The 24,312-nt window shown below is 41.2% G+C and overlaps 1 protein-coding gene across 1 annotated transcript; it reads left to right on the top strand.

Moving 5' to 3' along the window:
* The first annotated feature begins 686 nt into the window (after positions 1-686).
* LOC139340730 (coiled-coil domain-containing protein 148-like) lies at positions 687-24,196 on the top strand. Its single transcript, XM_070976667.1, has 14 exons — positions 687-741; positions 1,156-1,277; positions 4,485-4,588; positions 5,929-6,020; positions 6,127-6,278; positions 8,479-8,574; positions 8,723-8,904; positions 9,348-9,486; positions 12,616-12,822; positions 20,150-20,290; positions 21,617-21,735; positions 23,035-23,152; positions 23,339-23,473; positions 24,053-24,196. The coding sequence occupies exons 1-14, from the start codon at positions 687-689 to the stop codon at positions 24,194-24,196; spliced, it is 1,806 nt and encodes a 601-aa protein (XP_070832768.1).
* The last annotated feature ends 116 nt before the right edge of the window (positions 24,197-24,312 follow it).

Below are 24,312 nucleotides of genomic sequence, written 5' to 3' on the forward strand. Positions count from 1 at the left end.
TAGTTTCTTCTCTAAGCTGTGTATTCAAAGGTTTAATGTTCCTCTCAAGTTTGGACAATCATCCTGAGAAAAGCAACAGATAATGTTAGACTGCTATTGTGTCCTGAATCATATCCTTAACTTGCCATTTGTTGTTAATGTGAAAAATGCTAATCAATGGTCATCGTTTTAAAAAAGAAACATTTACTTCTACTGGAGATGAGCAAAAAAGCTATTATCCTCCATGGATCCATATCAGCGCATCAGTTTTTATTTCACAGATAAATTAAATCCTTTCCTTCATACTTCACGCCAGCCCTTTACACATTGTGCATCTTAACTGACACATTGCCTGCCTGGCCAGAATTTATTTAAGCTTTATCCAAAACAAAGGCACAGAGAGACACAGAGGCATATCTGACCACACTGGGTGCACCATCTGTCCCCTCCCGAACACTTAAACTTGTAAGAGTTGGCTGATTTTCTAGCAATGTCATGCAGACCTTGATGGCAAAGTTTGGTTTTTGATAGGCTTTATTGCATTTGGCTTGGAGTCTCCTGTTAATCATTTGAATCACCCCACCGAAGCCACATACCTGTGCAGGTGGAATGTTTTATCAAGTTTTGCACTCCCTATTTTTCACATGTAGTGCTATATCTTTTTTTTTTGCAGGGACTATAGTGCATGAAAATAGAGCTTTACAGTGATGAGTGGAAGAGATCTGCATAAGTTCAGTACAAACTACAGAGCAGAGGATGTCGGTAAGTCAGCAGAAATCGCTTTTGAAAACATTGCTGACTTGTGACCCATTGATCTGTTGAACAGATGCGACCTGAAGTCCTCATGTTGATTTCACCAGGTACTGTCAAGTCTTTGATGCTTTTCAGAGGCAGCAGTGCTTCTGTTTATTCACCTGCCTCTTTGAGACACAGCTGAAGTACTCAAAAAACTGTCTGACACAGTTAGTTTGGTCTCTGTAACCCCCCCACACACAATTTCCAAATTACTCATACAATCCTTTAGCACTCATCTGGTGCTATTCCTTTGTCTTTACCTCTACTTCTGTCTTTGCTGAAGTCAGCATAAAGACTTTACTTCAGACATTAAAAGTGATGAGATTTTCAACAATTCCAGTGATCCTAATTCAGCCATATCATTTGCTTTCATCCATGCAGAAAAACTGACACTGCGGATGAAAAATGGTCTTGGCAGCTCAAAGTACAAACCGGCTGAATATAAAAGACTGCAAGCCATTCTTGATGCCAAACGCCTGGAGTCTGATGTAATTGGAAAAAAGGTAAATATTGGGCGCTATCAATATCACGCTTGTGTTTAAAACAGCAATTTATTCAAAAATCTATTCCTCTTACGTTCAATAACATGGTGATTCAACCGCAAAAGAGGAAGAATGTGCAAAAACACTATTATATGAAATGCTTTTCAGGAGAGCTAACAGTCCCACCCCAGGAAGAGCTTGAACTGACAAAAACCCGATTTTAATGTGAGGTGATAAAGCAGCATGTCTCCATTAGTAGTAAAAAGAGCCATTTCTTTCTGTTTGTCTACCTTTCTTTCTTCTCTCTGACACACCACATACTGTAAAGGGATTTCCTTCCATATAAAACAGGCATTGCATAACCTTTATAGTTTGTCCAACAACATGAAACAGAGCAATAATATCACTGCCATACACAATAGCATTGCCAGTTTCATGAATATTCATTTAGCTGCCTGGGGTTTTCTATAAAACAGTTTGAGGTTCATAGTCATCTGACTGAGCAGAGCAAAAAGTTAATGCTGGGGGCAGTGGAGATAAGGCTGTTAGACCTGCGGTGTTTTAATTGGTAAACTGTGGCAGAAGCCTTTTAGTATCATTATGGTTGCCCGTGGCTCCTTCCAACCCTGCTCTCTGCATACCCTAGATAAGACGTGGCTATGTTCACATTCGGTTGCCCTGCTGAAAGGCAGGCTTTCAGAGCATCTCCCGTTGGTGATGTGATAGAGGGTAAATAAATGACCATGAGTTGCCTCAAGCATGGGATCATTTTTGCTCTCCAGGAAGGCACTGGCAGCATTGGTAGATACTAAAACCTTTAAATTTTGCCTTTTGATAAGATTCTCAGCAGCACTGTATGAAAATGTAAGGATATGGCTAACTTACATTACAGTAAAAATATTCAACAATAAACATTTGAAAATGAGGAAAAAAAGGCACAATTAAGGCAAAATCAGAAAGTACGGAATGGAAACACCACCATCCTTGTTAGTTATTTATTAATTTACATAGACACAAAGATTATCTCCGTTTCAAGATGTGGGTTCAAGAAAATATAAAATAGCAAAGACAAGCAAAATTCGAATAAATTCTAATTCGTAGTCCAAATTAGAAAATTGATGATGGCTGAATTCCATTTAGTTGCTTACGTTTTAGGATCCTGGGCTGTGAGCTCATTATTTGCTATTCACAGTAGTGCCGTTTATTTACCCCCAGTGTCCAAATTCTTGGTAAAAAAAAAAAAAAAAAAAAAAAAGTGAATGCATGATATAGTGTACTGAAAAAATCCCACATTGGAAATGAAACCCTGTTGTCTGTGGCATGTACACTGTTTCCTGATCCAATCCCACAATGCAATGTGTAGCATTTTATAGATGCGAGTATAGAGTAAACTACTTAGTGTCTATTATAAAGGGAGCAGTAAATGAGGAAACAATAGAACAGAGTCATTGTTAACACCTGTGCTTTTCCTACTATGACATGGCAAAATGGCCGATGGCAAGCAAGAAATGTATATTACACAGTCCATTGTGATTGGGCAGGAAAACCTGGTATTTATACAGTATCTTCATAGTGAAGTAGAGACAGGACTTGTGACTATATTATGGTCTTCTTACAAGCAGTGGAACATCATTCTTGTATCTTTGATTTTCAACTCAGGTTTCCCATGTGGGTCATAAAACAAAAATATGTTTGTTCAGCCAGATTTTGTTTATGTAGTGTCAAGGTTTTGATTGAGATGTCTGAAAGGCATCAAATATGCCTGGAAATATACAATGGCTGGATTAAGAGATGATATATGAAATGAGATATAATGAGAATTGGGTTACTGCCAAGTAGATTTTCATATACAAGGAACTTGCTTTGGTATTTTGGTACGTAACAATAAATAAACAAATTAACATAGTTGTAGAAAGGAAAAATGAAAAGCAAGTATGCCAAAAAACACATCAATATATAGAAAACATGTAAAGTATATTTGTTTTTCAGATTTTCTCCACATCAGTTTGATCCAAATAATGAGAAAGTAGTGCTCACTGAAATGGTGGAGATGTTTTTTCTTGATGCATTGGGAATGGGAATCTGACTGGACCATCTGCGGCTTAATGTTTAATATAAGATCGATAAGGGTGTATATTAACAGTTTGTTTTATTTGGCATTTAGCCCAGAAATCAGTTGATGCAAGTTTAGCTCCAGGCACAGTTTTTGCAGTTTGGGTGAGTTAGAGGCAATATAGCATATTAAGATCACCTATTACACATTCCCTGGAAGAAGCATGGGATGACATCAATTTGGCCTTTTTCTTTCAGAGCAGCACTAGTTCCTGATTGAGCGCTGTTGATTCCAATAACTATAACATTGGCGTCACCCTGAGGGTAAATGTCCAGCTCAATACATTCAAACTTCTTTTGCAACAACAGCAACAGCAGCAGCAGCAGCAGCAGCAGCAGCAGCAGCAATTTGACACCCACATTGACAGTCACGACATAAATCAACACCCTAACTCCTTTAGATTTGCTATGAAATTGATTGTACCCATGTATTAGTTATGTCAGACTTTCCTTTGTACAATTATCTGAGCCAGTGGCCTGTGTATGAAAACACTGATAAAACACAATGAATCGCTACACTGAGAGTGCTCTGAAGGAGGGCCTTGTTCCTGCGTAATGAAAAAGGAAAACAAATGAGAGGAGATTAAGACTTCTACCGCACCCCACCCCCCATATCATGCTTCATGCATGTTTCTACTTGATTATTTTAATTTGCTGCTGTTTATTTTGCTTTCATTCTTTAACAATGATACGTTTCAGTTGAATTACCTCAGTTTATGAGCCTCCCACAGACACAATAATACTAATAACCGCTGAAGCAAATGCCTGTGCGAAAACATCCCTGACTGCAGAGAGGGAAGGAGCAACTTATTCTTCACCATAGGACAAAAAGAAAAGAAAAATTCCCTATTTCATGTTTCACCGTCCTTGCAACATCGTGATGTATTCACTTTATATTTGCTGTGCTTTTCTGATGTTACAAAATGTTCCAGATAATTGATGCATTTAAGCACTCCAGAATCAGCTTTGTCCAGATGAAGTTCATTATTTGCAGGAACAAGTAAATGTCACAGCTAAATTGTATTTAAAACCAAACACTACAGCGATTTATTGTTTTGGTTTTCCAGTTCCAGGGAAACTGTTTATTCCTGCTGTGCATTAAACCTTGTCTTACAGGTTCAAAAGACTTGCTGTGCAGCCAAGGCAACCAAGGAGAGCTCCATATTACGGCAGCACAGACAGGTGTGGAGCAGAGAGTGCCCCAGGCTGCAAAAGGCTGAGTAAGAGCCCCCTATTACTCCCTGTCATTATCTGCTGCAGTTTTCTGAATCTGCTATTACACCACGCAACCGTTCCACTTAAGCCCCATTGAGCCCAGACAGGAACCTGCATGAAAAAAACAGGGTGTAAAGAGAGGTGGGGGGGACAAAAGTAAGCCCAAAGAGAAAAATGTATGTATGAAAACAAGAAGTGAAGGGATGAAGAATTTAAGCTGATTTTCTTGCAGTGATGACATTGAATTAAAGGGGGAGAAACAGAGAGAAGTGGGGGCTTAGAGCTGTGTAGGGACAGAGGGGTATACCATTCAGATACCCCTCTGTGTGCATGCTGAGGCAGACGTGTGGTACTGGGGCCCCGGCGGTGTCATGCCTTGTGAAGTGAGAAGGGCAGCACTGGCTCTGGGGTGCAGCTTGTTTAGCTGCGTAATGACTGTGTCTGAGCCACCCAAGGTTAATGATGTACACAAGCGTGAGTCTCAGTAATGAGCCTAGTCATGAAGATATGCCACTGCTTGCGACTCTCTACACATATATCTAGTTAAATTACTTTGGGATTCAAAATCCGCCCTATCAACAGGGAAAACAGGCAAGTGTATCTCTATGGTTACTCTGCCTACATTCACAATCACGTCAACCACTGGACCAGTTAGTAAGAAGTAAACAAGAGCTGTAACACCCTCCCTTGGCCTGGTAGAGTCTGAGACAGTGTGTGTGATAGTCAAATGCAAAGATAGACCTGGTCCTTATTCCACTGCATCATAGCAATAGTATGGAATTGGGGCAAAATAACTAAGTAATTTGCATAACGAGTGATCTTAATTTGGATACTTTAAGCATATTATGAGTGTAATACTTATCTAATTTCACAAAAATAAATAGTCATTTTTGAATGCACACTTCCAGAGGACTTCTTCTAGGATTGGTTGCGTGTATTCAGTAAGGAGAATGGTTGGTCAACTCAGAGCTTTCATTGTTGTCTTGGAAAATTGGTCCATTGATTTTAACTGTTCTAACAGTTAATGGTATTCTATTCTGGTGCAGAGCAAGCAAACAGTATGCTAGTTTGCTCAGGTGAAATAAATGTATGTAGGTTAAAAAGATCAGAGTTGAAAGTTCCCTGTCAATATCTTGGAAGCTAATCTTAGCTTAGCAATGCTTCTAGCGAATGCTGGGTATAGATGTGCCCAGAATTATTTGTTTTTTAAAAAGAAATCATTTGAACAAAGTGCCATTATCTTGCTGTCTTTATGGATTATCTAATGTAAATGGTAATTGTAGCTGAATTAACTAATGTCATATGGTTGTATTTAATATGGTTTTATCTTTCTCTCACGAAACAGAGAGAAGGCTGAGAACGATGTCCATGGTTTTCTAGAGCAGATCAGACCAAATGGTGGAACAGACACTGCCATATTCTCACTTCAAGATTATGGTAAACAACACTAACAGTTTTTAAATGGTATAAGTAAAACAACAGTCTGTGCTGGTTGGAAATACTGTACTAATATGTGTCCTTGTATGTCCATGTTGGGGTTCAGGCCTGGTCCTCGAGAAGGAGCGAGAGGCGTTCAGGATAGCCACTGTGGAGCCTGTTCATCAGCTCAAAGATGACCTGTGCTTCAGACTGGGTGAAGTACAGCATCAGCAGCTCACTGCCCATCGATCAGACTGGGAACAAGTGATACAACAGGTATCTGTGTGATATGAAGAGAAGATATGTCTGAGAGTCCGCTGTTGTGACCATAGTTAGTCTTAACAGACCTGACTTTGTAAAAGGTTGCAGAATGGCAAGATTTCGAAATCTCAGAAAAGTAAATTGATACAGTCTTTTACTGCACCTGGCTAGAAAAATAACATGGTTCAGCTTTTGAGAATCCTTGATCTCGCAGCCTGTGTCCTCGGCGATTAGCGAACCATTTGGGAGTGTTTTATTCCATCAGTACACTCAAAGCCTTCAACAATGAATCTTAGCTGTGCTCACTCTCTGCAGGTACCAAACCATAACAGTCTGTCTCAGCTTGCACACAGTGTTGCATTCACTGTCCATGAATCTCTTGTTTGTTAGATGTCCACAGTCCCAAAGTCATAAATGCTGCCTTTGACTCTCAGAGGCTTTTTGCGAGATCTAGAGATGAATGGTGAGATTAAGGAGTAAGCGGGGGTCTTTAAAAACAGACCATACTTGGAATGAATTGTCTGCCAGCCATTTTGTCTCCTCTGTGCAGCCCACTCACGCTTGTTTCTTTCCCATGACCCCCTCTACTCTTGCTGGCCCACAGCCCCTTGCCACCTGATTGCATGGGCACAATAGCACAACCCCCACCCCTCCTTTTGTCTTTTCTTCTTTTCTTTTGTCCATTTGATCTGTTTTTTATGCCACCATGTTGCTTTACTGTCTGACTCACAGCACATTCAGAGAGAGATTCTTTTCAGGTGCTATGTAATTACACTTCCATTCCTGAGTGTTTTAAATGGAAACAAGAAAATGAAGAAAATGGGCACTCTACTGCTGTGGAAAAGGGAATCAACATGTATGAAATTTACCTGTTACAGACTGTGAATTGTTTTGGCACTTTATAGTATCATCCAACAGTCAGATTTGAGAGTCAAATTAAAACTGAAACTGTGAGAAGTGCACCATTTATTTCTATCAGGTCTAATGGCCCAACAGTACTTCTCCTTAATCATTCATTTTTGTATGAGGTGGCGTCTCCCTTACCTCTGTTTATCAGTAATTAGAACATGGAGCACGTCTATGAGTTTGATGTTTTTTTCCTGCCTCCTTTCAAGGCCAAACTGTTTGAATGTTTGCTCTTTCATATGACAGAAGTGCAAATTAAACTCTCATTTAATCTGTCATCATTTTGCCATCACCATAAACAATGTACAGTATATTACATCTGATGGAATAGAAAAGGAGACGCAGCAATGCCCCGTCGAGACTCAAGTGCTGAACTCTGAGCAAACTGAGTGTGCAAAACAACAATTGACAAGCATCTAATCACAGCTGTAGTCTGCAGTCAAGTCTGTAGTCATGCTCGGCTAAAAAGGGTGCTGGTGGGCATGTGATCACTCTGAGGGCCAACAACAAGCTGCTTGAAAACAGACTAGAGGAAACTGAGACACATGTCTTCACTGAGAGGGCAAGATGAAGAAAATGTGTTGCCTTCAAGGACAGAGGAGCTGGTAAATGTCACTTAAGAACTGAAAGGACTGATTTCTTTCATTGCACTTGCATTTTGAATTGTTTTAACATAGTCTTAGTCATAGTTTTTCCCTTCATTGCTCTTCCACAATTTGTCCAATCCTTACATTTTTTTAAATTTCCTTTACTATTTGTCTAAATAAAGATAGCTACCTCAATTTCAATTCAAATCTCTATGTTCCTTTTCTGAAACAGAGAAACAGGCCTAATTAATTTGATAAACATTGCCTCCGCTCCTAACCAGCTGTTTTCCTTCTTCCTCCTTTTCTAGCATCTTGAAAAATAAGCACTGATTACTTGCTTTTACTGAGTCACACTGTCTGACAAATGTTTTTGGATCAAGATGTCTGAGAGGGCAGGGGGGACCTGAGTTCAACCAGTACTGTTGATTTGAGCAGACGTAGCATAACAAGAAGGAAGAAAGTGTTGCAGTCAATAATCTGCTCTGTGGATCCCTACGGTCCAAGATTTGTAGCTGTAAGAAGAGTCTCTTTCAAAGCATTATTGATGTTAGAGGAATTCCTGGATAGTCAGGGCAAGATGTGGAACTCCTGTTGCCCAAAACAATTTAGTCCATTTGATAGTTAGGTGACAGTTCATACTTGCCAGTTTGATTCCCCTGCATGAAATAAGGTGTAGCTTGAGTTTCAGACTATTTTGTGTGCTCATGTCCTCTAATCGCCAGATAAACTTTGTTAAAGACCAACAAGATGACATAGTTGCAAAACTCCACGCAGACTACCTGGCCTTAGAAGAGGAGATAATTGGCCTTGGATTGGAGGTAAGTTTCTCTCTGCTGGTTTTAAATATTCTCCTTCTGTTTCAGCAAATCACCGTTCTGTATTATATCTTACATTTGATCTTAAGAAGTGATCAGTGTCTAAGCATTTCATTCAAAATCTCAAAGACGGCCATATTGTCCTTTGCAGAAATATCTTACTGGTTCTTCAGATAATCTGATGAACACAGAAAACATTCCAGAGGAGGTGTTGGATTCAGACTGCCCTTACCCAGAGCTGAAGGACTCCCTGATCCAGGCCTTCCACTCCCTGTCAGGGAGGTACCAGAGCAGGCTGCAGAGTCTCCAAGAGCAACTGCAAAGAACAGACAGGTAGGCTTGAGGCAAGCTAAAGTTCCCTCTTTGCATAATTGCTAAGGGCTTGCACATTGACTAAATGAGAACACTGTAGTGATTTTTGCAGCTCATGTGTAATAAGTGTATGACGACAGACAGGCAGATCAAGACGGGAGATGTAAAGCTCAGCAGCTCAGCTATCAAACGTGACAAGTCTTCCTCACCAGGAGGTTGATTCTGTCAATATCTCAAAGCCATTTCATAACGTTATTTTTATTTCCACATGGTCGCTATGTAGCACTTCTGGTTTCTATGAGTAGTACGTGACTTCTTATATGTACAGTCTGGAAATGAAATGAAGTGAAACGAAGAAGAAGGAACATAGTGTTGTAGTTTTATTTATATATTTATATTTATTATTTACTTCTGTTTATTTATTTTTTGATCATGTGTTTTCTTGGTTCTGGAATCTGTTGCAGGTTCTGTGGCTGGCGTGCAGATGACCAACAACGCTTCCAGTTCACTTTGTCTCAGTACACTCATGACGTCCCCAACCACAGAGCACTCTGCATGGACATGCTGCAAAGACTCTTCCCTGAGAAAACTAGGCAAGAGCTGGTCAGTCCTTTGGTAAAATATGCTGAGGAAAAAGAAAACTGGTTTAGTACATTATTAAATAGATCAGCTAAATTGATCCAATAAAGAGAAAAAGCTCAATGCATGGACAGTAAACACAGAGGCATGCACACACTGTTCGGCCTTGGCCTGGAACATTGAACATGCAATTAATCAGCAATAATTCAGCAATAATTTTGATAATCAAATAGTTTAGATTATGATTTGCTGGACGTTTCACTGAGAGTAATGCTCTCTTTTTCAAGGGACTCCTGTTCATACTCATACTGAACAGTTCCATTCACACCTGCTTTATGTGCCTTGCTCAAGAGCACTACTGACCACTGCCCTTTAAATGTGTCCCCATGACTGCACTGCACACAATGTATGTGGATGGACACACACACGTGCTCATACTGTATATCAATACACTTTGACACACACCCATCTATAAATGTGACTCCCTCCCTCAGTGTGAAGCATCCCTGCAGTGTGAGTCCCCAACTCCCTGATCAATGCAGCTCAGTAGCCTGAACAGAGTGGACAGACGCACAGATAAGCCTGGACAATGATCCGCTCAGCACACTGCAGGATGTGCCATGTCACCCAGTGTGGACAACTCGCTCACGCCACCGCCCAGCATTGCCATGACAACCGCCAGCCCCGCTCTTCTCCCTCACCCGCACCCAGCGACCTGTCCTCATATCAGTTCCAGCTGGGTGCTGCATTTAGAGCTGTGATCCTTCAGCTTTCGAGGGGAGTCGGGGGGGTGGGGGGGTATAGATGTGTGTCTCAACAGTCTTTCTCCTCCTTCTTCAGTTCCTCAGAAACAGACCCAGAGTTGATGTAATACTGACTCCACCTAATGCAGCTATTAGTCATAATTAAACTGGCTTGTGTGCAGTGGGTAATCAGTGTGAATTACAGACTGAACCCCACTGATTAAGTGCATAAATGCTATTCTGATAGTGTATCAAATCTTGATTTTACACAGGCTTTTTGGGCATTTTCTGTTTCCGAAATCTAAATTAAGTGAACAAGCATGACATCGATTGGTATCCAGTAAGCTCAAAAGATGGTCCCCGAGTTGAAGTGAGCTCTGTGCTGTTGAAATTTTGGCTCTCTCTCCGAAATGAAGTGAAAAAAAGAATCCTGTCTGTTTGGCAGCAGGCTGCTTTGGGCAGATATTCCCCTTGTATTTGTTGTGTGAAAAATAATTCCCATTGCTCTTGGAGACATATGGGTCGATTGGAAATTCTATAGTTAGCACTTTAATTACAGAATTTTTTGTATGGAGTCAGCGTCTCAGCTCTGAGCTTTTCTTATCATTTTTACTTTAGAGTGTTGAAAGCTATTCCTGTTTGAGCATTAATATTTTGCTCACCTGCTATTTAGTTCCATCTGTGTGCAATTATTTCAGGCTGATTGCATCATTTTCTGTTACTGTTGTCCATCCTTGTTAAATTCTAATGCAGGATACAAGAGCTCTGTTACATAACTAGATAGCAAGTGTGACATATTACCACAGTTAAAGGGTTTGTGCAGTGTAACAATATAAGAACCTTGGTGATAAATCAGCTCCTATGCTCTGCTCACTTGCTTGCAGTATCATCTGTTTTGAGCCTTTTTCCCATTTTGATTAAGATTGAGAAAAGTAGTTTGAGAGAGAACATTTTTTAGTTTTACTTTATGCTTTGTAAAAAATATTGATCGTATGAAATTGTTCTCTTTGATTTTGAAGAGAATTATCCTGAGGAAAATAGAGTATGAGAGAGTTTAGAGATTTATAATAGTGACATTTACTCACTTTGCTCTCTTAATTCCAAAATGTTTGACAAAATCATTTCTTGCAACATCGCGTATCAGTGCATATCAATGTCTCAGCAAGGTGCCGCTTTATACCGTCTGCAGAAGCATGTGGACGTGTTTTCTGTGTTCGTTTGCAGTCTCTCAGTTTCACCACCATCAGGAGGCGATACTCCAGCTAGCTCAGAGTGGACATCTCCCTCTGCTGGATGGGGCTCTTTATTGTCTATTATGAGGTACTCTCTGATGCTCTCTCATAACAAGAAGGAGGCCAGAAGAGTACCAGCAGGACTGCATAGTAATGCCCTCATAATGTGGCATGGCAGTATTAGAAATAATTCATATCTCTCACCTATTCTGACTTCATCTGGGAAGCCATTGTTATTTCCTCCTTTGTATGGCTCGATCCTCGTGGAGACAGCACTCCGCAGAGGGAATGTGGATGCAGCAGCTAAACTAAGTGTCGTGCCACTTTAAGTGTGCACTGCAGACACAGTGCGGTGGATGCTTCCACATACATTCTGTATGTAATGTGTTGGCAAAAGTGCATACCTATGTGCAAACACACATTGCGTGACAAGTGCAAACATGCATGCATGCACATACTGTGGTCCTGGTCACTCACCTCTAACAACACAAGAAAGGAAAGGATAGTGAAGGAGAGGACACAGGAAAATGAGGAACAAAGGGTGGATCTTCCTCAAGTTTTAAAGTTGTGCATTAATAAACAGGGTTTGCTTGACTGCCTCTGGCACTTCTGTTCCGTTGCCAGGTCTGTCAGCTCACTCATTTTCAATAAAACCAGTCAGCCGTCTAATGCCATCCCACCGTCAGTTAGCCGCTATTAGCTCATAGATGAATATCATTCCCTCTGTTCCACTGAAGCAGCCAAGTGATGCAGCCTCTGTGAGCGCTGACACAATGATGAATAGCTACAGGCATCCCTCACACAGAAAGGAACTGTTTTCCTTCAGGACATTTCACAGCCAGGAGAGAGGGACCATTTTATACACCAGCAAACCTAGATCTGACAGAGTTTTCCTTATGGTCCTGCTGCCATGATTATAGACAGTATATCATGTTGGTGTGTTTTTGGATTTCTGTTTGCATGTCATCAATTTGGCACAGCACTGTGTAATACAAGTGTTGCCATTTGGTCCGCAGTACTTCAGTCTTATACACTGTTCTTCATATTCATCTGATTATTGTTCAGTTCTTATAAGAATGACTAATATGCTTGACCAGTGAGGACAGCCAGTAATGTCTTTGCGTCAACCCCATCCGATGTGCACACAATGCCTAACTCCATGCATGTTGTTTGTCCAGATGGAGCATGAACGCATGTGGGATTGGCAGCGCTTCAGCCAGGCACAGCTGAAAGCGGTGACCCAGCAGTGGCAGCGAGACCAGGAAGAGCTTCTGGCCAGGGCCCTGGTCACCCTGCAGGAGGCAAGACATGCCCACCAGGAGGAGCTGGAGCTCCACAGAGACCGCCAGCACCAGCAGGACATCTGCTCGCATCTCAGGGAGAAGGTTAGTGCCTGGCATACCTTCACACCAGGAGCTGTCACGTTTCAGGAACATTTCCAACTGAATGACACGGCCCTTTTTATGCTAGCAATTATGCTACATGTCCATGCCTCCAACTCATATTTCATCCCTGCAGGAAGTGGATGTATAACTTTAATATTATACTTGTTCATTGTTCTGCAGCTTACACAGTATGAGCTCTCTGTGGTTCTTCTTCTTTATAAGGCACACTCACTCACATCTACCGATGGAGTGGACAGAATTGTGCATGTTTCCAGTATATACTTAGCATGATGCATTTTTTCCTGTGTCTCTTCCCATCACATGTGTAGATGTGATAGTTGTTGAAGAGACATGTGAGCGACCAGACAGGCAGCAGTGTCTGACTGCCTTCTTGTGTACAGTATATCTGCTGACGAGACCACATTCTACGCCAGGCTGCCTGACAGCATCGCTCGCTTTAGCTGCCACTTGGGATGGGCTGTGAATGCAAACAAGCTAATAAGGATGGTCTTGCAAACATGATGTTGCTGTCTCTGAGGGGTGCTAGTTCGCACTCACACAACAAACAAATTACTCATGTGAACAAATCCATGTGTTGTTGATGCAGTGCTGTACAAATTGAATTTGCTTTGCCTGCTAGTTTTAAAGAAAGTGGTGCTTATGTCCTGTGGCTGATTAGATAACACGACACTCTCATGTGCTAAAGTAGGATCGGTGTGGGCCATCATGTGGGCTGTCTAGTTCATTCACATAACAGGACGTATCACCAGACAAGGGACAGAATGGTTTTGGTCCTAGCTTTGCTTCCTAGAGTTTGCATGTTCTCACTTCACCTGCAGCTTGAATCTCCCCAGATTTAGCTTCTTGTGGACATGCGATTCTACTCTGCACCAGCCCATATTACTACCTAATGCATAGTTTAAGAAGCGAGAACTTTGGGAATTTGTGTATGCACATTTATAGCAATTGCGCATATTCAAGCCAGGTATGTTGTGAACCAACGTACTGAGAAGCCTTCTGCTGCAGTCTTTTCTCAGGCCCTCAGAATCCATTTTTACAATCAGCCTCCAGATACATTCTAATTATTTTTTTCAAAATTTTCCCCTGCCTTTGATTTTCAGTGTTGGCATTTAATTTTCTAGCAAAACTGTGTCATAAAAGCTGGGGCTTTATTTACAAGCTGTGCAAACTTGTAAACATAAACACTCTGATTTACTGCTGCATGCCAGATGATTGTCACCAAAATCTCTCTCTAAACCTAAAACAAAGGTTGGACCGGAATGCAGTTTCAAAAGAGGGTGACAGGTGATTATTTGGAGTTTAATATTATTACTATTATTACTGCCTCACCTTCAAGAAGGAAGGTGCCATATCCAAGCAGCACCGTCTCAAGTGGATTTACTCTACCAAACATGCAGAGCAGTATATGGGAGAAGAGAGGGAAGGGCATGCTGTGTTATGTGTTATTTTCCTATTGCCTTAAGTATCTATGAAAAACATTAATTAGTGTATTTTTCACAGTGAAGGCCTATTTTAAACTGTTTTGCTGGATGTTTGCTTTGAGTCATGGAATCAACATCATGCAGATTCTTTCACTCTGAGGAACATAATCCATAACAAGACTTGTATTGTTGCTCTCCTAACTCATTTTTATTATGCAGCTGATTACTGCATTTGATTGGACTCTTTTCACTTCGTCCATTGCTGTGCTCCGTCTTTTACTACTGGTGCAAGTGAAGAATCAAATTCAGTTCTGCCAGAATGGAGCTACTTTCGGCTGATGTGTCGGGAAAAAACACATCACAGGTTTTTAAATAATGGAATACAACCTTCAAGACAGCCATGTGTATCTGCAAGCTCCTATTTAATGTATTTTTGACATCAGCAGGGGCCTTTGACTTCCAATACAGGGAAACCTGCAGTAGGACATAAACTAAACGCCTCTGACTATGGCAAACACATTTCTGAGTTTTGTTTTCACGGCTCTCTGAGGTAATAAGAAAAATAAAATCACTCAGCCTTTTTCATTTTGGCTTTTCCACATCTATGTTTTTTTGTTTATCCAGTGCATGTGCTCATGTTTGAGTTTGTGTGGAGGCTCAGATGGACGCCTGTTTGCATCCAGTCTTTCTTCCCACTGCCTTTATCATCCCAGCACAGTGACAGTGGTGAGACAAGATGGATTCTCCTCCTGGTGCATCTGCTTCTTTAACACTTTGTTTTCTGCAGCTGCTCCCTCTGACCCGAGCGACTCTCTCACCCCTTTTGAGATTAACCCCATTTCTACACTCCAGATTTTATTATTGTTATTTTGCTTCCTTTTTTATTGTGTGTGTCGCATGGTGGAATGTGATTTGATAGAAGACTTGCACAATGTAGCTGGAAGGGTTCATCTTCAATTGTTTAACTTTGCTTTTCTGCATTTTGCACTGTATATGGGTGAGCAGCCCAACTGATTAACACAACTAAACAAAAAAAGTGCGATTTGATCAAAAAATGTATCCGCATATCTGTGTTAAGGAGGAAAATAAACATCCAAATTGGATTACAAATAGGTGTAATTTTGGTGGTGACCTGTCAGCTGCCCGCCTGAATCAGTAACACATTAACACCAGCTGTTGCAGTTGACAGTCTGTGAAAACTAGTTAGCATGTGACTAGAAAGGTTGAAAATAGTTCACTTAAAGTCATGAACAAACAGCTCAAATTGTTAGTTCATAATAATGCATGAACAGTTGAAATAGTGATTCTAGCTGAACATAATGTTAATGGATAAACTAAAACTAATGACTAAAAGTAATGGATAAATGGTTCAAATGGTTTCAAGTAATGTTTATTGAAAAAATAGTAACCATGCCCACTTTTATATAATTTTAAATAACATCCAGTTAATAATGCATTCATAACATATTGGAGTGGTGCCAGTAAAGTGGTACTTGAGCTCTGTGGAGGTATGCTTAGAACCAGTGGTCTAGATGATACTTGATTGCAAATTTGTAAATGAATTCATTTAACAGAGACCCTCTTGCAGTGGCCTCTATCGATGTTGCAAACAGCATTTTAAAATAGATTAAAAAGAAACATGAAGGATGACTGTAATGGTGCTTGTTGGGTAAGATAGAAGGGTAACATAACTTACTTACTCGTCAAATTTTCTAGCTGTGATTATGCAAATAGCCACCCTCCACGTCTCATCTTCTCTGTGCCTCCGTGGATTCAGATGAGAGCATATATTGGATGATTTTTGGTCAGTGCTGGTCTGGTTCTTACCTCATTATAAGGAGCACGGCTGTGTGCTGCCAGCTCTCGTCTGAGAGACGTGTAGTGGAAAGAAATCCAGGGTAATTGATTTCAGAGTTACCGTGTACCCCTGTTTTGGAAAGGGCAGGGCTGTCACACAGACCACAGCAGCTTCTTGAGAACCACAGATTGGCCATGCAAAGATGACTGGCTGGATTCATATGTGTGGACACAGATGAAATTGCTGATCATATGGCTGTTGTTCAGTTTTCAGAGGGAGCTCCAGATGTGATACACAGTATAAGAACTATAGAAGGTGTTTATTGTGAAAAGTAAAATGAAATGGATGATTAAGATAACTGCTTAACATTTCATGCATGAGATATGGCTTATTCCCTTCTAATTTATCACTGAAAGACAGACTTTTGAGACTCTTTTTCTCAAATCATCAGCTGTTTGTTCTGCAGTGTTCTGGCTGCTGTAATTAGCTGGCATTGTTCTCTGTGTTATTGTTCTTTCCAAGCCTTTTATTCTATCCTTGCTTTAGTTTTGCCTCCCACTTATATCTCACTCCCAGGCATCTTTGATGAGCGATTGTGTTTTCCACATGAGTAAATAAAGCCTGGAGGGATGGCAGATTGTTGCAACATGCTCAGGTGGGAAAGGAACGAGCGGGCCAATAGGACAAGCGACAATAATCAAAAGAAGAGAGATTTTAAGGAAATGTTTTTTCTTTGGTTTATTTTTACATTTCATGCTCTCCAGAGTACATGGCAAAACAAACAGATTAATTTGTGTGTTTATCGGTGTGCCCCTACTACAGTAAGCAGTGTATTCTCTAGGACACTGTGTGCCAGCAGATCCCCTGTCCCTGAGTGTTTCAGTACAGGTCTTCATCCCTCTGGTGCCTGAATGGACGCGACAGAGTCTCGGTAGCTGAGACGGTGTGAGGACCACACGGTGTCTCAGCTGACAGCTCTCTAAGGAGTTAATTGCTCATATGTGCATAATTTATCCACAGCGAAGTGATGTTCTTGATATGGACTTGAGGAAGCTGTGGAAATACAAAGATGACGGCACGGTTAAGTTTTTCTCATCTCTTAATGGATATTAGTTCGAGCCCCTTTAAAGATTCAGAAAATCTCATGTGTCATTAATGTGACTCAGTCGAGTGGTCCCACATATGGAGGAGTGGTGCTGGTCTTATAAATACACCACTCATTCTCTCCAGTTTGCTGCTCTAATTCGCAGCAGAGACACTGTCTGAAGCTCTGCAGTTTTGCATGAGTTCATGCCAAATCTGTTCCTTTCATTTGGTGTGTATTGAAAGTTTGTCATTAGATGACCTGCAATAGAAAATGTGATGGCTGCTGCAACGCCCCCTGACAGAAGACATCATGATAACTGTACAGTTGTATTAACAAAGGCTTCGAGCAGGCTGCAGTGTGCAGATAAAAAGGCTATCATTCTTTTGTTATTCTGACATCTCTGCAGTCATTTTCTGCTGCCATGAAAAAGGATGGAGTCCCATTTCCCTTTGAATTCACAGAAAATGAGATTCCAGTGACAAATTACTGTAGACTGTACATAATGACCATTTTATTCTCTTTGTGCTCCCTAAAAAGCCTTTTCATCTCTACCTAAACAAGAATACATTCAGCCGCTGTGGCTCTTCAGTGTTCACAGTGGATCTAAGCTATAAGGACACGTTTCAGATCGCTGTGTGACCTGAGGTGATCACTGCAACCGAACTTTGAACTTTTTAGTTTATGAGAGTGTGGAAAATAACAAAGACAGTGTTATCAGTCACATGTTTGCATGCTGGTATCCTGTCTGCACACTTGTTTTTTTTCTGTATTTTTAAAAACAAAGGTCCTTTAAGTTTATTTAGAGAAAGAGAAAGATGGGGAATGATCTGCAGCATAAGTCCCTTGCTGGACTCCAAGTAAGGCTGTTGTAAGTACTGTAACGGTCAGGTTTTATGTTAGAGTCCTAGGCCACGAGGGCGCCATGAAATCTGAATTATTTGAAATGTATTTAAGCCCTGTATATGCATGACATATACAAAAAAATCTAAGGTATTTTATACTCTATAGGTGCTTTTTCTTAAGGCCAAAAATAATGTTGCAAGGCAAGATGTCCACAATGTCTACTGATGCATTTTAGACATCTTTTCAACCTGTGTCGAAACTTGAGTTTGTTATTGAGGTTTTGTGGAGGTTTGGTGTTTTACTCGGGGCAGCGGAGGTAGTCACTGGAATCACTCCTGTGACCTTTCACAAGCACAAGATTATATTGCACAAGGCAATATTGGAGTAAACACCAACACCAATGGGTGTACATTTCGTACTAAAAACCGCAGGAATGGCGAAACAGGACAAATGGACTGAGCAAGACTGCTGGAAAACAGCTTTTCACAGCATCAGCATAAATACAACCCTGATTCTAAAAGAGTTGGGACGTTGTGTAAAACCTAAATGAAACAGAATATGGTCATCCTTTTTGACTTATATTCAATTGAATTTCAATTCAATCATCAATCAATCATCAACATTGATTTTTGTAAATATGTGCTTATTCTGAATTTGATGCAGCAGCACGTGTCAAACAAGTTGGGAGAGGAGCAACGAAAGTCTGGGAACATTGTGGAATGCTCCAAAAACACCTGTTTGGAACATTCCACAGGTAAATGGGCTCATTGCTAACAGGTGATAGTATCATGAAAGGGACACCTCGAAAGGCTCAATCGTTCACAAGCAAGGATGGAGGGAGGTTCACCACTCTGTGAACTGGTGATTGTTTTAAGGATATTACTGCATGAGCTCAGGAACACTTTGTAAAACCGTACTCAGTAAACACAGTTTGTTTGCAAATGATTTCATTCTGTTTTTATTTAGGTTGTACGCAGCATGCCAACTTTTCTGGAATCAGGGTTGTATTGACATAATGCTGTTACTATCTTTACCCCATCGTTCTCACTGTCACTGCTCTGGATTGCTCTTCAGGTCATGAAAATTGCATATTAAACCAGTTCCAGGAAAATAGAGCCCCAAATGTCCACACGGGAGAACATTTTGATTTCTAAGTGAGAAGAATCCTGTTGTGTTTGCAGCTTCTACGCTGGAAGTGGAACTGGATTAGAGGCTGGATTGTTTTGAGACCCCTCTCAAACACACAGCTGCTGCAGACATCAAGTATGATTGACTTGATGATACTGCTGGTGCTAATGTGTGTGAGACCATGTTAATTTGCAGTTCATTCCTCCAGGGATTCCTAAGCTCTCCTCTGATAGATCTGTGAATCTGTCTGCCCGGTCGGAATGCAACACTTTAATACCCGGCACACCACCGAGAGGCTGCTGCATAACGAACCTGTCACTCACTCCCCAGCAAATGTTGGACTGTGTGTGCGTGTGTGATAAGTTTAGACCGTCTGTTTCCACATATCTAGCTTGGCGAGCGATGATTGCTTTCACTGCAAACATATGAACACAATTTTAGGAGAGAAGCATTTGTCAATGTTTTGTCAAGCGATTGTATCTCCATGTTTGGCGATTGCCATATTTTCCATAACTTAACATGTGGTTTACTCATGCTGTTTATTTTAACAAAAGCCCTTTAAGCTCAATTGGATAATGAGACAAAATCATAGTCATTAATTTGCTTTTCTTTGATAATATAAAGCTGAAACTTCAGAGATACATTTTTTGCATGAGGCTCAGAGTCTTTACAGTGTTAACGTTGGATGGGTATCCAGGTGAAAATGAGTTTTTTTATACTTTGTGGAACTGTTTACAACACTTGACCTGAGTTGCTGTACAGCGCTCCTCTCGCTAGAATAAGTTCTGTTTGTAATAGTGCTCAAACATGAAGGTGTCTTTATGATTCAATATTTGATAGGTCCTGAGGTGACGCACAGTGCGAAAAGCAGTTTTGACACCTCTTCTGAAGTTCATGCCGCACTTCGGCACCGTGGCAGTGGGGCCCAGCTGGTTGTCTCCATGTGAGAGATTCTGTCAAGACAGCTGTTGATGGCCAATAACCTGCTTTTTGTTTCTCCCTGGTGTGTATTTGCATCTGTGTTTGTAGCTGCGACAGTGGCGGGCCCAGCAGGAGGAGGTGGCGAAGCTGGAGGCAGTTATAGCCGCCAGACAACAAGAGGAAGAAGAGGCGAGGTTAAAGAGGGAGCAGGAGAAGGAGACGGCCATTAGAGCGCAGCAGAAAGAAAAAGTAAACACGTCCTCAACACACACATCACAGTCAATGTGTCCCTTTCTTCCTGCAGCACTTGCTTAATATCACCGCTTATGCGTGAGTGTGTGCAAAGCTTTTGTATGATTTGACTCCTTACTATCTGTTATCAGGTGTGTTATGATCAAGTTGGCCGAAATTACTATTGTCTAAGAGATCTCCTTCATAAATAGGTACTACATTGCAGTAAATATCTTTCTAGATGATAAATGGTATTTTTCATTCTGTCCTCACAGCATCCATATGCAGTGTGCATAACTTACTATCTTGCGCATGGAAGTTTATTATCTTGAGGGGAAAAAACAAGATAATTTACAGCTGTGCTATAAATTCCTTTGCTTCTTTATCATGCAGCTAGCCCACTTAAGATGCACACAGCTAGCTCAAAATGGAGAGAACTCAGTCAATCAAAAACACAGAACTGTCCTCAGCGGGAATGATCTCCTGTATATCATAATGGACAATAGGTGTAGATGGGTTAGGTTTCGATGGATGTTTTCAGTGCTGAGAAAATTGCCTCAAAAGTGAAAAAAGCGAGGAAGAGTCATATTGGCTCAGCTGGCTCCCAGGCAGTGGGCAAACAAATAGCAATGATTTCACAGAAAGGAAAGTACGTCTCAAAAGCACCAAATAATATGTGGTCCATCAGCTCAATGTACAGATGTATGAATGACTTCTCACAGAAAATAATACAAAGTTGTCCCAAACTTGTGGCCATTTTTAAATAACTTGCATCAGGTAAATAAAAATATATTTTCTTTTGGGCCATGGAGAGCTTGTATGAAATATAACCATAGTACTATACCATAATTACTCTAGCTTCAAGATGTTTCAAGGACCTAATTGTGGATTGATCAAATTGAAAGCATATGTTGTTACAATTATCTGGGTATTCTGATCATTCAATTTAATTATTGTCCTCACAGGTACAACGATACCAGAATCTATGTGTGTGTGTGTGTGTGTGTGTGTGTGTGTGTGTGTGTGTGTGTGTGTGACTGTTTAATTAACTCTCTCCTCAGGGGTCTGCTAGAAGAGCATGGGCACCCTGAGACACTCTGATTAATGAGAGCATTTAGGCTGCATTGGATTCCATATAATTTAGCACAATAGTCTGTCAGACATTGAAATATCATCTCATTCCCTCTATTTACACTTATCTGATTCCTGCTCTGTCACAATCAATAGGACATGATGATCTTAAGAGTTCTGTGGGATTCGAATTAGTGGCAGTGTGGCTACTGTTCCTGTGGCTCTTGTTAACTTTTTGTTGTTCTTCTTTGTAAATTGCTGTTTCCCCCCCAGGTCAGGCAGTTTTATTTAAAGCAGAAGAAGAGGATGGAGGTGCTGGAGCAGAGGGATCAAGAGAGACTCGCTTATCTGAGGAGCGTTATGGAAGAGCAGGCAAGGCGAGATAAGGAGAGGTGAGTGTTGCACCATGGGACCTTTAGTTTTCAAAGAGTTGTTGAAAGAGAATTCCGAACCCTAAAAAAACATTATTCCCATCCATTACCATACATAACGTGTGCATTTACCTTTTTCTTATGGGCTTACAATCAAAAAGATTTTGCAAATCATCCATCCATCCATTTTCTATACCGCCTATCCCTTTTGGGGTTGCGGGGGGGCTGGAGCCTATCCCAGCTGTCAACGGGCGAGAGGCGGGGTACACCCTGGACTGGTCGCCAGTCGATCGCATGGCAGCACACAAGACAAACAACCATTCACACTCACACCTAGGGGCAATTTCAGAGTCACCAATTAACCTAATGCGCATATTTTTGGTCTGTGGGAGGAAGCCAGAGTACCCAGAGAGAACCCACGCATGCACAGGAAGAACATGCAAACTTCGCACAGAAAAGCCCCGCCCGGGGATCGAACCGGCGATCTTCTTTTCGTGAGGCACGCGCACTACCAGCTGCGACACCGTGCCGCATTTTGCAAATCACATTTTTTATTGATATATTCAACATCAAGGACTAAAAGTCAGGATATCTCAGCCTCTGCTGCCTCAGTGTGTTATTTTGTATCCATCACCCAACTTTATGGAAGTTATCTGAGGATTCATTTTACTTTTATGCCCCTTAACAAGCAGCACCTGCTGTCATGCAACATTTTGTGCAGCCAAACAATGTTTAACCTCCCAGAACTTCATAGAAATTTTAGTGCAGTGTCCCAAATTTCAAACAAGCTTATATGTGTGATGATGCCAGAAAATGTGGAATAAGATGTTTTTAACAACCTTAGAGTTGAAAAGGGGATGTTCAGGGGCCAACCTCTGTATTTGATGACTCCAGATTTCCTAAACTTCATGCACTTTAACAGCAGCTTAGCAGCAGCTGAAAACTTGTTTTTGCTAACCTCTAATGCCTCAGTCATGTAGAGTGCATCCCTGTTTCACCCAGAGAGGGCAGTGCTTTTTAGCTGTTAAGTTACTCTTTGAAAACAAAGGATTCTGCTTGTAAAACATCCTGTTTGTTGTGATTTGATTAGCATTTCTCTGCAGACACTCACACAGACTGGCATTAATACCAGATAATGGTGTTGACTCATAGGGGGCTGAGAAAGAGATAAAAACAGGTGATGAGCTCCATAAAACCCTCCACAGCCTGCAGGCCTGCTGTGTCAGGAGTGATAGGTAACGTTGGTTGTGGCAGAGGAAGAGGAAGAGGAAAAGAGGAGCTGTTTAGGTCTGATGTCCACACCCTCTGTGCTCCCTCTAGGGTGCAGTTTCGGGCAGATATGTTGCAGTGGCGAAGGGAGGAGAGAGAGGCGCGGGAGCTGGAGCGGCACAGAGAAGAAGAAGAGAAACAGCATCGTCTGGAAGTTCTCAGAAACCAGGTGGATCGTTATCTGCCCTTAACCTTTTCGACCACTCTGATTGTCTCTGTCAGTTGAAATGACCCTCAAGGGAAGACCTGCGCTCATCCTCATCTGAGTCGAGGCATCACTGCCACCTTATGGCATTAAGTAAGAAGACAGTTGTATGCTATCACTATATTAAATGTTTTTTTCCCCTTTTATTAGATTGGAGTGGTGGCAGAGGCAGACCCAGAGAGGATGATGGCAGATACAGAGGCTTGGAGGAGTCGACACTTGAATGTAAAGGAGTTTGAGCTCCAACAGCCTCTCTATAGTATTAACACATACACAGACACACAGGTGAGGCATGATGACATCTACTCTCCTATAACCTTTAGCTTTGTCTGCTCCACAGCTGCATGGTCATTTGCCCCATATTCCTTATCTCTGCTCTATATTATGAGCCTGCAAAGGTCTCTTTCCTCAGTCTGATGTTCACCTGTTGACCTGTTGTTTAGTGTCATCTTGAGTGAGACTGACCACTGGCCCATGCAGTGGGAGAAAATTATACAAGCTGGCTCACTGATCAAACAACGTTTGCCCTCATGTCAGAGACCTTTAAACACTGCCTTGATCTCAAGGCCACCTAGTGTATCAGTGTACTTTAGAGTCCTGTGTGTGAAGTTTTGTCATAACTGTAGAGAACAGGTCAGCATTTGGTTATTGTATAACACAGGCAATGACTAATGATTTTCAAACTGTGCAAATCTTCTCCACCAATACCAAACCGCGAAGGATTAGTGATTAATCTTGTTTCAAGTATTAAATCTGTAGTAAACCATAAAAACAAACAACGGTAAGATAGTGAGTGTGATCCAGTATGACACAGCTGGAAATGTATTATTTATTGTGGGAGTTTTTTCCACATCTGCTTTCCAGATTGTGTCTGATCCAAGAGTGCGGGTGGAGCAGGCCCTGCGGGAGGCTGGTCTGCACCACAGCCAGTATGCCAAAGAGGTTCTTTCTGTTATCAAGCCCCTTAAACCACCAAGACGAGATACCGCATCCATACTCAAGTTTTGAACCGGGGCTTGTTCTGGTATTGTGCATTAAATTATATGTAAATAATACATTTTACTTTGAGTAAGAATCACAGTCGTGCTGTTCAGAGCAAAAAACAAATTGATATACAGCAAATT

The sequence above is a fragment of the Chaetodon trifascialis genome, chromosome 12 (assembly GCF_039877785.1).
Source record: "Chaetodon trifascialis isolate fChaTrf1 chromosome 12, fChaTrf1.hap1, whole genome shotgun sequence".
In the NCBI taxonomy this organism is placed as follows: domain Eukaryota; kingdom Metazoa; phylum Chordata; class Actinopteri; order Chaetodontiformes; family Chaetodontidae; genus Chaetodon; species Chaetodon trifascialis.